Consider the following 14,664-nt stretch of genomic DNA (forward strand, 5'->3'; position numbering starts at 1 on the left):
TTTCAAATCATTGTGAGTACATCACTTTGAACCACTGTTCATGTACATACAAAAGCACAGAACTACAAACAGTAATGGACTACACAGATAATGTTTCAAACATATGGTATGCAAATATATTCTCACTCCCTATTTAGATTTGATAACCACTGAAAATTTTAGAAATTTTATATCTTTAAGCTATCAGCTTCAAAACTACTCAAAACCATTTAATTTAGTTCACAAATTCAGAAAAATAATTTATATTGAATTCCAGCAATACCAATTACAGAGCCACTTAACCTATTAGGCCCTTCAACAGCGAGACTTGCTTTCTCTCCATAACAACCCAGGCTAAATTCCACAAGCCCTTTGAGGATATAAAACTATTACAGATCACTGACAGAAGGACTACAAAGATGGGGAAGGGTCTAGAGAGGGAGCCGTAACTGGTTGAGGTCACTTGGTCTGCTCAGCCTGGAGAAAGAGACACTGAGGAGAGACCTCACTGCAGTCACAACTTCCTCATGATGGGGAGAGGAGGGGCAGGCACTGATCTCTGCTCTGCGGTGACAGGGACAGGACACGGGGACTGGCCTGAAGCTGTGTCAGGGGAGGTTTAGGTGGGATATTAGGGAAAGGTTCTTCACCCAGAGGGCGACTGGGCACTGGAATGGGCTCCCCAGGGCAGTGGTCACAGCACCAGCCTGGCAGAGCTCAAGAAGTGTTTGGACAGTGCTCTGAGGCACAGGGTGTGACTCTTGGGGATGGCGCTGTGCAGGTTGTTCCCTGGGGGTTCCTTTCAGCTCAGGACAGATGATTCCAAGGCCATAAATAATTACCAAACTTTGACACTACACAATTTTCATGGCACAATATGAATATAACAACCTATAATATCAATGGTAGAAAAACTGTTGTTGCAAAGGAAATATTTAAAACTAGGGAGGATGACATCCTGTCATGGGTTTACACAGGTATGAGTACTTTGTCTTTTACAGTTACTAAAAGTCAATACGTGCTCTTGTTCAACATGGATTCAAACACTGCACTAGAAACACAATCTGAAATGTCATTCTGTCCTCTATAAAAGCTCCAAAAAACTTAATACTTTTCAGTTTATCATAGCAAACAAATTACTGATTCACCCTTTTTTTAAAGCTGTGATTTTACAAGTATTTGTGTTTACAAGTATTTATGTTTCCAGAGTCATACACCACTGCAGCATAGCCACATTTAAGATTAGGAAACTGAGCAAGTGAGGAGACAAAATCCTCAAACCAAGGAAAAAGAATATGGCTGCATCTCTATGGATTCCCCGTTGCAATGATGCTATTTTAAACTAAGAAATCTTCATTTGTAATTACATGTTGGCTTCTAACACAACACTGTTTGCCTATCTATAAATAAATATGAAAACTTACCCCAAATCCTCTATGCTAAGAGGAGGTCCTGAACCTGATGGATTCTTCAGCATTAATTCCTGCAGTTTTGTGTTCTTTTCATCTTCTGACAGATTTTTGTTGCTTAAGATTTGACGTCTTTTAATTGCAAGGTCCTTAATTTCTTTTAGAAACCTAGCTCTATGTGGGTTTACTAATTCAAAATCTTCCCACGTCAAAATTCCATTAAACCAGGCAGGAGGCTTAGGTTTCGGTGGATCAAGAATAAATTCTGATTTGGAGTCTTCTTCCAGACTTCCTACTGACAACGAATCATGTCCTTCTTCTGTAGAAGCCTCTGACTGACTTTCAGTACAGTGCAAGTCTCTGTCACCCCGTGATTCATATATCAACTTACTCATGTTACTTTTAATGTCCCCCATACACATGAGTTTAAAAAAAGGCTTAGAAATGGGTAAATCCACAAGTCTATTGTCCTGAATGCATTTAGCCAAGAAAATTCCAAGGAAATGAAAGAGTTTGGTTATTCTTTCAAGTTCATCACTATCTTGTGGGAATGGTGCTGTAAACAGTCCACATGATCTCTGTACATAGTAGCCAGGCGGTTTCAATCCACCACCAATATCAACCTGATTTAAGAGACAGACAAAAAAAGCAGGCATGGATAAAGCTGGATTTAATTAGATATCTGCACTGTCTAACCACTTATACTCCACTGCTCTCTTAAAAATAGAATAATCAGAAAAAAGCTGTGGACCAGAGCAGTCATTCTTGACCATGATGACTAGCTGCTGTATGCATATGTGTTCTTCCTTCCTGAATGTCTAGCTCATTTTTCTTTCTTTTTTTTTTTTTTTTTTTTTTACATAAGCACTCAGTTTAAAATACGAATTAAAATATACCTGACGGGACTCATCATCTGGAAAATCATCATCACAAAGCCAAGCTCCCAAATCTGTCCTCTGAAATTCTGCTGCCACCAATGCATAAAATTCCAAGGTAGGACCCAGGCCTGTTCCTTCCTCCCCTAAAAACTCAACCTAGAAAAACATAAGGAAAGTTAATAGTAAAAGAAAATCCTAGTGCAATGGTCAGCGTTGGTTATGGAACAGGATATTCAATATCCTGTCCATTACAGTAGAAATAGCTATCTAACCTCGCTGTGCTAGGCAGATATGCTTTACCTCTAGAACAGATTTTCTGTCTGCATGAATCTGCATGACATTTTCTGCCCATTCCATCAAGGATTCACCTCGCGGAACTTTCACTCTTTCATGTTTGAGGCGTCCAACTCTGAATTCTCCTGGATCATCACGTCGCACTGTGCTTGTGGTCCTCGTCCGTTCAACAGTGGCTTCACGTCTGTTCTGCAGCCATACAATTGCTCTGGAAAAAGCCAAACACCAGTTGTATAAAACTTTTATGTCTTCCAGCATGAAAACCTGAAAGCAGTAATCAGTAGAGTACTATTTTATAGTTCTTTATGCAATGAACTGCAACCCAGACAAATTGGCCAATAGGATAACCTAGCTGTAAGTACACAAGTAAGTCCTCAGCTGAAGATAAATGAAATTCCTTGTCATTCTGAGCTTTTCCATCTTCTTCCTTACATTATCCAAACTTATTCAGATTTGGCAGGAAAAATTTGTCTTATTAGGATTAAGGTCCTTCTGGAAATAAGCAATTTAGAAACTATTATATGTAAAAAATTAAAAGGAAGCAGTCAACATTTATTTTTTTACCTTGATGCTCCAAATGCTGTACATGTGAAGTACAACTGTCGTGTTTCAAATGGAATTAAGAAAGGACACTTGCTTGTTAGTTGCTCACACCAGTCTGGCAAAGCTCCACTTGCTAGTGCCAAGGGTTCCTGTAGTTTGATGCAAGGAATAAAAAAGCCACCAGTGTTAGTAATGTTTGACTTAGGTGGTCCCAACAAGTTTGTAACTAAGTACAAACACAGCAAAAACACCCAAGTACAGAGTTTTTACCTGTGCTTGAATAAGTTCCTTTCTTCTCAGTAACTGAGATTTCCCCCCCCCTTTTAAATGCTATCAACATAGAAGCTGTATGATGAGCAGCTGAGCTTACTTGGTCTGTTCAGCCTGGAGGAGACTGAGGGGAGACCTCACTGCAGTCTATAACTTCCTCATGAAGGGAAGAGGAGGGGCAGGCACTTATCTCTTCTCTGGGGTGACCAGTGACAGGACCCAAGGAAATGGCCTGAGTCAGGGGAGACTTAGGGTAGATATTGGGAAAAGATTGTTTACCCAGAGGGTGGTTGGGCACTGAAGAGTCTCCTCAGGAAAGTGGTCCCAGCACCAAGCCAGGTGTTCAAGAAGTATTTAAACAGGGTTCAAGAAGTATTTAGACAATGCTCTCAAGGCACAGGGTGTGACTCTTGAGATGTCCTGCACAGATGCAGGAGCTGGACTTGATGATCGCAATGAATCCCTTCCAGCTCAGCATATTCTGTGATTCTAAGTTCATAAACTTTCTAGGACTTTAGAATAGACACAAGGTGCTTTGACACAGACACTAGAAGCCGTAGTAAATCTCTGGGATATACACTACTGAAAGCACTGTGGGGAGATTAAGTATCCAATTACCCAGAAAGAATTACTCCTGAGTTTTGCCCAAAAGAAATTAGATACTACGGTTTCAATATCAGAAGAGGTGAAAGAAACTTGATGGTAGGAAATTATCCCCTTGAAATATTATTACAGCTCCTTCTGAAATACAATTATAATAAACTATACTACAGAAATTATTACTAAAAGGTTGTTCACGGTGCCAGAACAGTCTTCAAAAGAACAAGAAAAATTGTACATTTTTTTAAACAAATAATTATGACAATGTAACTGTAAAAAAAAATACCCAAACCTCAAAAAGCACAAAAGGGCTAATGAAACTGAGAATCTTCTTTAATATTTGTCTAAGAAAATGTAGTTCTACTGAAGAACTACATCCTAAAGTTTTCCTTTCAATGTATCTAACTAACATGGTACCAATAGGATGTTTTCTAAATGCTGTTTTTGAAAGCTTTACGTAGAATGTATGGATAATAAAATGTATGTGAACCCTAACACAATCAATTGTCTTTTATACATTATCATCAGCCAGACATACAAACACTACATTATAACATCTATGTCTGGTACAGAAAAAAATTATCATCATTATTATTATTATTAATATTCATAACCAAAATGTATCAAGTAAAAAAAGTTTTGTATGCTTTGTACTGAAACAATCTGCATGGTTTTATTCAGACTAGTCCATACTTACAGAATTTACTCATTCAAAATATAAGGAAGAAAATATGTATGAAACAATTCTAAAATCAAAAATGGCCAAAAGACAATAATTTCAAACAGTTAAGGTACAGAAGAGAGTAAGAGAGTTCTAAAAACAATACTACATATATACACTGCATATAATGTATTAGTGTAATACCTCAATCTGTTGCAGAATCTTTGTAGTAATTTTTTTACTTGTGAATTCATCTGGTGGAAAGTTAAACTGAGGATGCTCATCTCCTTCTGAAAGTAACCAAGAGAAAAGTTTTCCTTTACTTTTTTTTCCTTTAAAATATTTCAGAAGCTCTGCAAAATAAACTAAGTTACCTTCTTGAGAAGTCCGTGCTGTGTAAGGGTCACTGGCAACTATATACAAAATTCTAAGTAATTGCAGAACATCTTCTACTCCACAGGAGTTCTGTCCACTGCCAGCTTTGGCCTGGGGTTGTTCCTTAGCCAAACTAAGGATATCAGAATTTTGAAGAGTAGAAATAGCCCCTTGACTCAATCCAGATTTTGACCCATGTTCACAAAAATCCTGTAAAAATAGAATGGTTAAGAATGAAAACTGTGTGTGTTGCTGTCTTTAGGACTGTATTCCAAGTTGATTTGAAAAAAAAATCAAAACAGTTACTGTGTATAAACTCGACATTTAATCAAATTGTGCAAGATGCAAATCATGATTCAAATGCATTTTAACACAACTACATTTAACAGAAGATATTAAAATAAAAAGGCAAGAGCAGCAAAACCTAGACTTGAAACTGGCTTTTAGACATTCAACTTCCCTATAAATACCATGGCTCTCCCTCCACAAGGATCTTTAAAGCTGCAAAACAAAGCACACAGCCATTCATAATAAAAAGAACTTTGGGTGCAGACATATACCTTGTATGCAGCTATGAGCTGGGAACAATTTCTGTTTTTCCTAATACTTTTATTAGTGCCGGTTAATTTCCAGTGGCGCAGGAAAGCTGAGTCTGCATTCTTCTGCAGGTAGGTTATCAAGTCATTCTTTGGTAATTCATCAGTGCCAAGGTACTGCTCCACATGCTCTACTGACCAGCAACCCTACAACAGGAACCACCAAATGTTGGTTTTTCCTGATTGTAAAGTCTTTAAGATTTCACATGCAAAATATAATGTCTTTTTTTAAAGGAGCATGCATTTACAAATATACTCACTAATATTCTTTAAGTAATTGAAAACTGTTAGTTTTTTTTAATGTAGCATTTCAAAAACTGCAATAATATTTCTTTTGCTTTTCTTAAAGCAGCCATAAAACACAAAGGCACAGAAGTAGGTCTTACCATTTTTCCACTTTCTTTCTCCTTATCAGAATCCTTCATTTCTCTGTACATTATTCTAGACATCAAAACAATGAGTTAGTATTTCATACTCACAGCACATCCTCTAAATTCTGAGGTTATATATTGACTTGTTAGGTGACATTTAGATAATGTGATGTAAAACAGCAACAGCAGCTGCTCTTTGCTGCACATAACATCTGAGATGCCCTGAGGCAGCAAAGTTCTTAAGATCTATTTTCATCATGTTGGTATTTATCATGCAAAGTATTTATGTTTCCTTAAGTGAGACCTGAGTAATCAAAGAACCTTCATTGTACCAATTTCCCAAACCAACTTGAGATTTTTCAGTTCACGTGCACCAACTCCTTTAAAAATTTGAGGTCCTAGGGAAGCTTGCTGGGCATTAACTTAGAAAATATGCACATTTACAACTATTTCTCATGTTTTCTAACTGGAAAACAGTCTGTTACAGCATGCAATTTTTGACAGAAGGCAACTCAAAAAATAAGTACGACACACAAGCACGGATGAAATCTGAACTACAGTTAAAAATACTGCACCCCTCCTTACTGCAGCTGTTGCTTTCATACAAATTATTCTTCTAGTATGACAGAAGTTACATTGATTAGGGTAGTAAATGTAAAACACTTCCCATGATTTAGTCTTACAATTTCTCTCTATTACTATAAAGCTAGTATGGTCAAATTAACATCGAGAGAAAGTTGAGGTAGGAAGGGCCCTCAATATCTCATTTAAATAGAATTTCCTGTGTTTCAGTTTGAGCCCATTTTTCTTCTTGTCCTTTCACATGTCACAACAAAAAAACTCCACAGTCTGACTTCCCAATGTCCTTCCATCAGGTATTCATACACATTGGTAAGAGCCCACAGGTCTTTTTTCCTCCAGGCTAGACAAATCCAGATCTCTCAGACTATTTTTTGTATGAGAGAAGTGATCAGCCTTTTAACCATCCTAGCAGCCCCTTGCTAGAGTCCTCCAGTGTCCATGTCTCTCTAGTACTGAGGAGCCCTGAACTGGGACATAGCACTGCAGTTGTGTCTTGCCAGTGCTGAGAAGACGGGGATGATCACCTCACTCAGTCCTCCCAGGGTACGGCTGATCTTCTTTGCTATTGGAGTCCATAGTGGGTCATGTTTAACTTTATGTCCGCCCAAACCCTCAGGGCCTTTTTCACCAACCTCTTTTCCAGCCAGCTGGCCCCTAGTCTCAACTGGCACATGGAGAGTTACTTTTCCCCAGCTGATAGACTTTACATCTCCCTTTGTGAAATGTCACAAAGCTCCCATTTCTCCAGCATGATGTCTCTTAGAATGGCAGCGCAACCATCTGGTCCAACAGTGACACCTCCCCAGTTTTGTTTTGCCTGGAAGCTGAGGGTCCATTCTGTCCCATCATAACAGTCCACTAACATAGATGCTTAAACATCTGAATTCATATCAACCCCTGGGGTACACCAGCTGGCCTTTACACCAACGACCACAACCATCTGAGCCCAGCAGTTCAGGCATTTTTCACACACTATCTAGTCCATGCTTTTGAAGTTTGTCAGTAAGAAAAAGTGTTGAAAGCCTTCCTAAAGCTGAGGAAAATAACATCTGCTGCTCTCTTCTCCTCCACTGACCTAGGCATATAATAGGAGGCTATAAGGCTGGTTAAGCAGGATTTTCAGCTCATAAATCCATGCTACGTACTTCCAATCACCTTATTCTTCATTGTTTGAAAATGGTTTCCAGGACTATCTCCATCACCTTTCCAGAGATGAAAGAGTGACTAGTTTGCAGTCCACTAGATCTTTCCTGCCTCTGTGGGAGGCAGGAATGACACTTCCTTTTCTCTGGTCCTCAGAAGTATCTCCAATCCTCATGACCTTCCAAAAATAATAGAGAGGGGCCAGGTCCAGTGGGTATATTCCATTGAGTCCCACAGACTTGTAGGCTGAGTAAGTGTACACTAATCTTCTGCCATTCACATATCACAAGATTCAACTCCAGATATGCTCTGGCTTTCCTAATACTCTGCCTTAAAACTGGGACAACTAGGCTTCCTCCTAGATCACCTGACCCTTCTACTTGATCCTTGCATGCTTCTCTTTCATACTTTTTTGTTCATCCATACAGGTCTCCTACTGACTCTGCCTCACTTCTTATGTACTGTGATGGACTGTTCTTGAGTCTGGAGGAAGTGATCTTCAGAAAAAAAAAAAAAAAAATCAGTGAACTCTCCTGGGCTTCTTTTTTTTGCTAGGACTATAACCCCATGGGATTTTTCCAAGCAGATCCCTAAATGTTATTATTTTTTTCCTTGGTTTTGCAGGCACAGCTGTAGTTTTAAAAACAGTAATAACATCCTGACATAAACACACAAAAAAATCTAATTTTGGCATTGCTTATTACAGTGGAGGAGTTTAAAAATTAACATCCATTTCCTATTCAGTCACAGTGTTCTCTACACAGAACAATAAACTGGTAAGCTTACGTGTATGTTGGCTCCCAAATACGTCTAAGTTTGTCAGATTTCACACTGCCATTACAGGAAAGCTGTAACAATTTCTGTACATAGTAAAAGATGGTAGATCGAAAGTTTGTTAGGGGCAGTTCTACTTCTCGAGTTGTTCCAAGACCCGAAACTTTCAAGGTAAGTGCTAAACGTGGCGAAGGCATGCACTCAACCTCTTCCAAGAGTTCTGAATGAGGTGTACCTGCAAAAATCATTTGAGAACCCTTAACACAAAATACACAATGCATGACAAAGTGGCTTAAATATCAATAACATGGTTCAATAAGGAAGTATAATGACTTACTGCACACATGCCAAAGAGAAAAGACAGAGTGCTAACGATGAACTGAATTACGACTGAACCATTTCTTTACGGGAGTAATATTAACACGAATTTTGAAATCCCTACTGATCCCTATATCTTGGTAACATCTTGGATATTATCACAGCACATGTATGCTTCTTTTCCTACAACATTCCTTCCTTTCAGTTCTTCAAAATAAGCAGTGGCTTATTTCCACATACACTAAAATCTACTTATTTCTCTCTGTAATTAACATTGAGTACATCCACAGTGCTGAACACAAATGAACTAAGGAGCCAAGGAGCAAGATCTGGTGCTGTGCTGCTGACCATATACACTGCTCCATCACTGCATTACCCCGCCCCTGCCTCAGCTTTGCACCGTTTCAGCACATCCTCTCCAATCAAATCTATTCTGGGTACCTTTAACACAGTTAAGTCCCTGCCGGTCAAACCAGGCATCTTTATCACATCTTTAACATATCAAGAGATTTTATTATTTATCATAGTAAGAGATGATCCTACTTAAATTCCTAAATTTACCTCTTTTAAACAGCACTTAACTTACTTTTCCCTCAATAATGCTTAGATCTGCAGAGGCAGATGAAACTCTCATTCAAACAGAGAAGAGCCACACTGCCACAAGAGCACGTTGTACTGATTAATAGTGGTAGAATCCCAGATCCATCCTAAAGCCAGATTAAGCATCACATATTTTGTCAGCATACCTGGTGGAGGGATTTCTAGGTCAGTTGTCTGCTGCACATTAGTACGACCAGGTCTTGGGTCAAAAGCAGGAACCAAAGCAGAAAACTGCCGTTTCAGTACATAATCATCATCCCATGTTCTTCTACGGCCTCCTTTGGTTTCATACTCCTCTTCTTCCTAAACAATCAAACAAACGAAATGAACAACCCTAGTTTTTTTTTTTTTTTTTATTCTGCTAAAGAGAATAATTTGACAAAAAAATTGAGAGTTCATGAATACAGCAGTCACAATCTAAACTGCAACTCTACTCATCTCTGCTAAGGCTGCATCTGGAGTGCTGTATCCAGCTCTGGCCTCCTCAGCCAGGAGAGACATGAAGCTCCTGGAGAGGCCTCACGGAGGCTACAAATATGATTTAGGAACTGGAGCATCTTTCTTATAGGATAAGCCTGAGGAAGCTGGGCCTGTTCAGCCTCAAGAAGAGGCAAATGAGAGGGGACCTCATCAATGTCTGTCAGTATCTGATGAGACAGTGTCAAAAAGATGGATCCAGGCTCTTCTCAGTGGTGCCAAGCAATAGGACAAGAGACAGAAACTGACACACAGGAAGTTCCACTTGAACACGAGGAAAAACTTCACTGTGTGAGTGAACACACACAGAGACAGTTTGTCAGACTGGAAATACTCAAGAACCATCTGGACACAATCCTGTGCCATGTGCTCTAGGATGACCCTGACTGAGCAGGGAGGCTGGACCACATGACCCACTGTGGTTCTTGTCAACCTTTCCCATTCCAGCATTTCACTATCCCTTCATTATGTTAATTTTCTCTATAAAATCAACATAAAATAAATCAAAGCTGGCACAGGTGTGTTTATAGTTTCTGGAAAGAATTAAACTTTCTGTGAAGCACCAAAACACAGGAAAATACAGAGTACTGTAGACCAAACTTGGTGTAGATGTTTTCTGTATTCCACAAACTTTACAATATACCAGAGGTTCAAAAATATCCAATGACATAAAAATAAACTTTTTTTTTTTAAACAAGAGGCACTTTTTGCCAAAGTATATACATATACTGATATATATAAAGTATACACATTTTATCCAGAGATTAAATCAGAACTAGAACTATTTTGCTGGGGAAAAAAATCTAAGTTTCAATAAGCTTTAACAAGTACTAATTGGTTATTAATTTTCTACAACAAGCTTTTAACCTGTTCAAATTCTCATTGAGAAGAATTGCATGGCATATCAGAGGGAACAGTACTGGAACCCAAGACAGGAAAATTTTCTTTTCCAGACCTGCTTCTTGCTGTGTAATCTAAAGTAAAGTCTATTTTAGCTATTTGTGACACTTCCCATGAACAGCAATAGTAACTCCACTTAATAATTTATAAGAACTGATCAATATTCTACAAATGAAAGTTACTGTTCGCATTGTAGATTGTAGACTTGTTTTTTTCCTAACTTCGTATCTTTCTGCAGAAGGTGAAACAAGAAGTTGTTTAGTCATGTACCTGAGTTTCTATTAAAACCATAAACATACTAAGTTAAAATGCTGAATATTTTGGTTCAAATTAAATAAATATTTGCATATAAATTACAAGATAAAGCTTCTAAAATTCCATAAAACAATATTTATATTTGTTCTGTAAAACATGAAAATAGCATTAGTGAAGCCTTTTATTTTTCCTCTTAGATCTTGCAATATTCATTTTGACCACTTCAGTAATAGTGGAAGACCAAGCACTATTTACATCAGTAAAGAACAAGCAAAAGAAAAGCCAGAACTCCTGACAGTGTAGGCAAGAACCATGTGAACTACTATGCTAGGTTTAGCCCCCACCCCATAGGTTTTTGTTGGGGTTTTGGGGGTATTCTTAAGAGAGAGATTTCCTCTGGCAAACTCTTGCTCCATACAGGCCTACAGTTAAACACAGCCCAGAACTGAACCACTACAAAATGCAGCAGCGTATCACAGTTACACCATTTCATCAGCCTGCAAACTAGTGATCCATTCTTTCTACTGTCTATCAGCTTGTTCCCAGCCCGGTTTTAAGATGTTAATTCTGAGCTGTAAGGTCTTGGGTATGCTGCTGTTTAAAAACAGTTTTGTGTTTTTGACTATATGCAAGAAACTAAATAAATCTAAATAAATTTGTTTTAACTAATGGAGATATTGTAGCTAGGACTTCCTATTGTAAAAAAATATCGGTGGCTTTTTAAAGCACCTGTCAGTCAATTAAGATACCATCAATGCTAACTATACTATACCATAACTTCTTCATATTCTTGATCCTCTTGGTTGTCATCTTCATTTTCATCATCTTCTTCATCTGGTTCGGGTAGATCCTCATCATCATCTAACTCTGCCAACAGAGTACTAGCTCGGCAGCTATCAAGAAAATCTATAACACATACATATATTTACACATAGAACAAAAGACAAGAATAACTTTTAAAGCAAATTTTTTAAAATAAGGAATAGAAGCATTGGGAAGAGTGAAAAACCAAATTTCACTTAAACCAGAAAAAGAAAACTAAAATACTGCTTATTGCATAACAGGAATAAAAGCTGTGATGAAATCATACACCTGTTAAAAAGTCCATGCATCTAGCCAATAGAGTAACTATAGAAACACTTACTATTGGAACTATTAATAGTGATCAGCAAGAGTGATCTGTTTCTCATTTGATTATAACATTTTATAATTACACTTATTTTAGATTACAGATGATCACCAGAAAATTGTGCACAAATGCACACTGTCTGCTTCTGTCTCAGTAACTTAAGAACAGGTTAGTGATGTAATTTCCACTAAAAATGTGTGGTTTAGACCTTAAATTACAATGTAAAGGATGTGTAAGATGAACGCTTAAGAGTGATACTGTAAAGATTCAATTGCTAATTAATTACTGTAACAAAAGTTGAAGGCCAAGTTTCATTTTACTCACTTAGTACAAAGATTTAAAAAACAACCTCCCAAAACCAGAAAAGAAGTTCACAGCAATCCAAGTGGAGTGGGATGAAGCTCTGAACTTTTACATTTTTCTGTGCACACAGAAACCATCTATACCACCCAAACACCCTTTGTAATGTTGCTACCACCCCTACTGATAGGTGAATGCACTCCATTTGTTCAGTTGTTGGGGATAACTTTTAAGATGTGTCATTCATATCAAACAGGACTTTTAATTAAAAGAGTAAAGGGAAATGATATGTGCAAATATATTAATCAACTACCTCTGAGCAGTTCAATTCCAATACCCATTGAAATGACCAGAAATTTTTCAAGTAATTTCAATGGGCAACAAAATAGAACACAATCTTAATCCAATAACATTTTAAATAAATCAAGTATCTTTCTTTCAAGAATATCACATGATTCAATAAACCTTAAATTAGGAAACATTTCTCCATATCCAAAACAGGATTTTCTTAACTTCATTTTATCAGCTGTATTCCTATATACTACTGACCAAAGATCTAAATCTTTTTTCACTGTATTCATATGCCTCAAGTAACTTCTGTCCTAAAGTCTGTTTTGTAGGGTATAGTGTCCACACAACTCTGAATCTGCTTGTCAAATGTAATATCATTCTTCCTGTAAATTTTTGTGCGCTTTTTCCAGATTTCTTTGCAATAACTATTAATGTATTGAGATACCTGAAAGCTATTTTAAAGGCACAATGTGCCTAATGGTGGATGCTTTACAATCCTAATAAAACAAGGTATCAGAGTGTGCATGTAGCATGCCTATACAATACAACAAAAAAAAATAACATTTTGATTGTAATTGGAAGTACATATACAAACTACATTTGGAACTAAACTTGATGAGGGAAAACATTTAAGTGCTTAGATAAACTATACTATAAAAAATAGTAATATGGGATAGAAACTGCTGAAAATAAAGATTTGAAAACATAAGAAAATATTACTACATTAACATTATTTTACTTACTGCCTTACAGAACTAGTAACATATGAACAGCTCAACTTTCAAATACTTTTCAGTAAATAAACTACTATATGAGAAAATCACAACAACAGGATAAAAGGAAAAGTCATTAATGGGAAGTCTAATGCTTATGTTCATTTAAAAATGAAACTTACCATATAAAGAATATTCTGCCTCCTGCCCTGTATCGCTCTCACTAGATGTTGATGTTAGGCTAGTAGTTAGAGTATTACTAAGCGACTGACCAACAGATAAAACTGTAGTTGCTGTAGCTACATTGCTGCTGCTAGTAACACTGGATGTAGACATGGTCACTGTTGATGTGGTACCAGTTGTAGTCAGATTAGGAAAACTTTGGGCACCCATAAGAGGAGAAGCTATAGATAAAGATATGGTAAGATAAAATAAATTATTTGATGACTTGAAGAGTACAATTTACATGCATGACTCCTGTGTTGAAAAATATATTTGAGGTTGAAAAATTATCAGTGTGTTATTTTATAATAAAGAAAAACAGACTATAAAGGGAAAGGGTTTCCAAATGCAAAAATGCACCTTACAACATAGATGCCCACTTCTGAGCTTATTCCCCTGTAAACATTTAAAATAAATATTTTTATCAAATAAATCCCCAAAATCCCACTACAAAGGTGAAAATACTTAATTTCATTTTCAACATATATAAAGAATTTCTGAAATATGTTACTCCAACATTGTGATCTGTCTTTAAGCCTAAAATGAAATTTAACATCTAAATTACAATATGATATAGTGCAAACAAGTAAATTATATATAAGTGAATTGGGAACAGAACATAGTAAAACAAATGTGAAACCTGTGATTATTGTGCATTTTTTAAAGGTTTCTAAATCAGCTCTGACTTGTTAATTTTTCACACAACTACTAAAATATATCTTCATCACAATCAACAAGCCTAAACTGACAGTACTGTGAAACATGACTTAAGTTGGATTATTTATAATTCTGAGAATAAGCAAGCAACAACTGAAATGCTACCTTACTGTACATTCAAATAAAACAGCAAATGCATTTTAGTGAACAACTGAAACAAAACTGAATTCACTGTAGACTCAACAGAAATAACTTCAGATATACTCAGGTATGTGCACTAAGTTACACTTATGTGCAACTACACATTTATATCCCAATCTGCAAAAC

The 14,664-nt window shown here is 37.0% G+C and overlaps 1 protein-coding gene across 6 annotated transcripts in view; it reads right to left on the reverse strand.

Annotated features, from left to right (window-relative positions):
* Window positions 1-14,664, reverse strand: part of HECTD1 (HECT domain E3 ubiquitin protein ligase 1) — a 65,892-nt gene that overhangs the window by 3,225 nt on the left and 48,003 nt on the right. For 4 of the 6 annotated variants that reach the window (XM_062494668.1, XM_062494667.1, XM_062494666.1 and 1 more), the window contains exons 27-38: window positions 13,641-13,862; window positions 11,798-11,931; window positions 9,540-9,696; window positions 8,488-8,710; window positions 5,992-6,046; window positions 5,570-5,752; window positions 5,009-5,219; window positions 4,839-4,924; window positions 3,125-3,252; window positions 2,567-2,768; window positions 2,285-2,422; window positions 1,404-2,011 (exon numbers count right to left, since the gene is read on the reverse strand). In XM_062494668.1, coding sequence (XP_062350652.1) covers window positions 1,404-2,011; window positions 2,285-2,422; window positions 2,567-2,768; window positions 3,125-3,252; window positions 4,839-4,924; window positions 5,009-5,219; window positions 5,570-5,752; window positions 5,992-6,046; window positions 8,488-8,710; window positions 9,540-9,696; window positions 11,798-11,931; window positions 13,641-13,862 — 2,347 coding nt within the window. The remainder of the gene's footprint in view (window positions 1-1,403; window positions 2,012-2,284; window positions 2,423-2,566; window positions 2,769-3,124; window positions 3,253-4,838; window positions 4,925-5,008; window positions 5,220-5,569; window positions 5,753-5,991; window positions 6,047-8,487; window positions 8,711-9,539; window positions 9,697-11,797; window positions 11,932-13,640; window positions 13,863-14,664) is intronic. The other 2 variants (XM_062494670.1, XM_062494671.1) reach the window with 2 other exon arrangements.

Source organism: Cinclus cinclus, chromosome 6 (genome assembly GCF_963662255.1).
Source record: "Cinclus cinclus chromosome 6, bCinCin1.1, whole genome shotgun sequence".
In the NCBI taxonomy this organism is placed as follows: domain Eukaryota; kingdom Metazoa; phylum Chordata; class Aves; order Passeriformes; family Cinclidae; genus Cinclus; species Cinclus cinclus.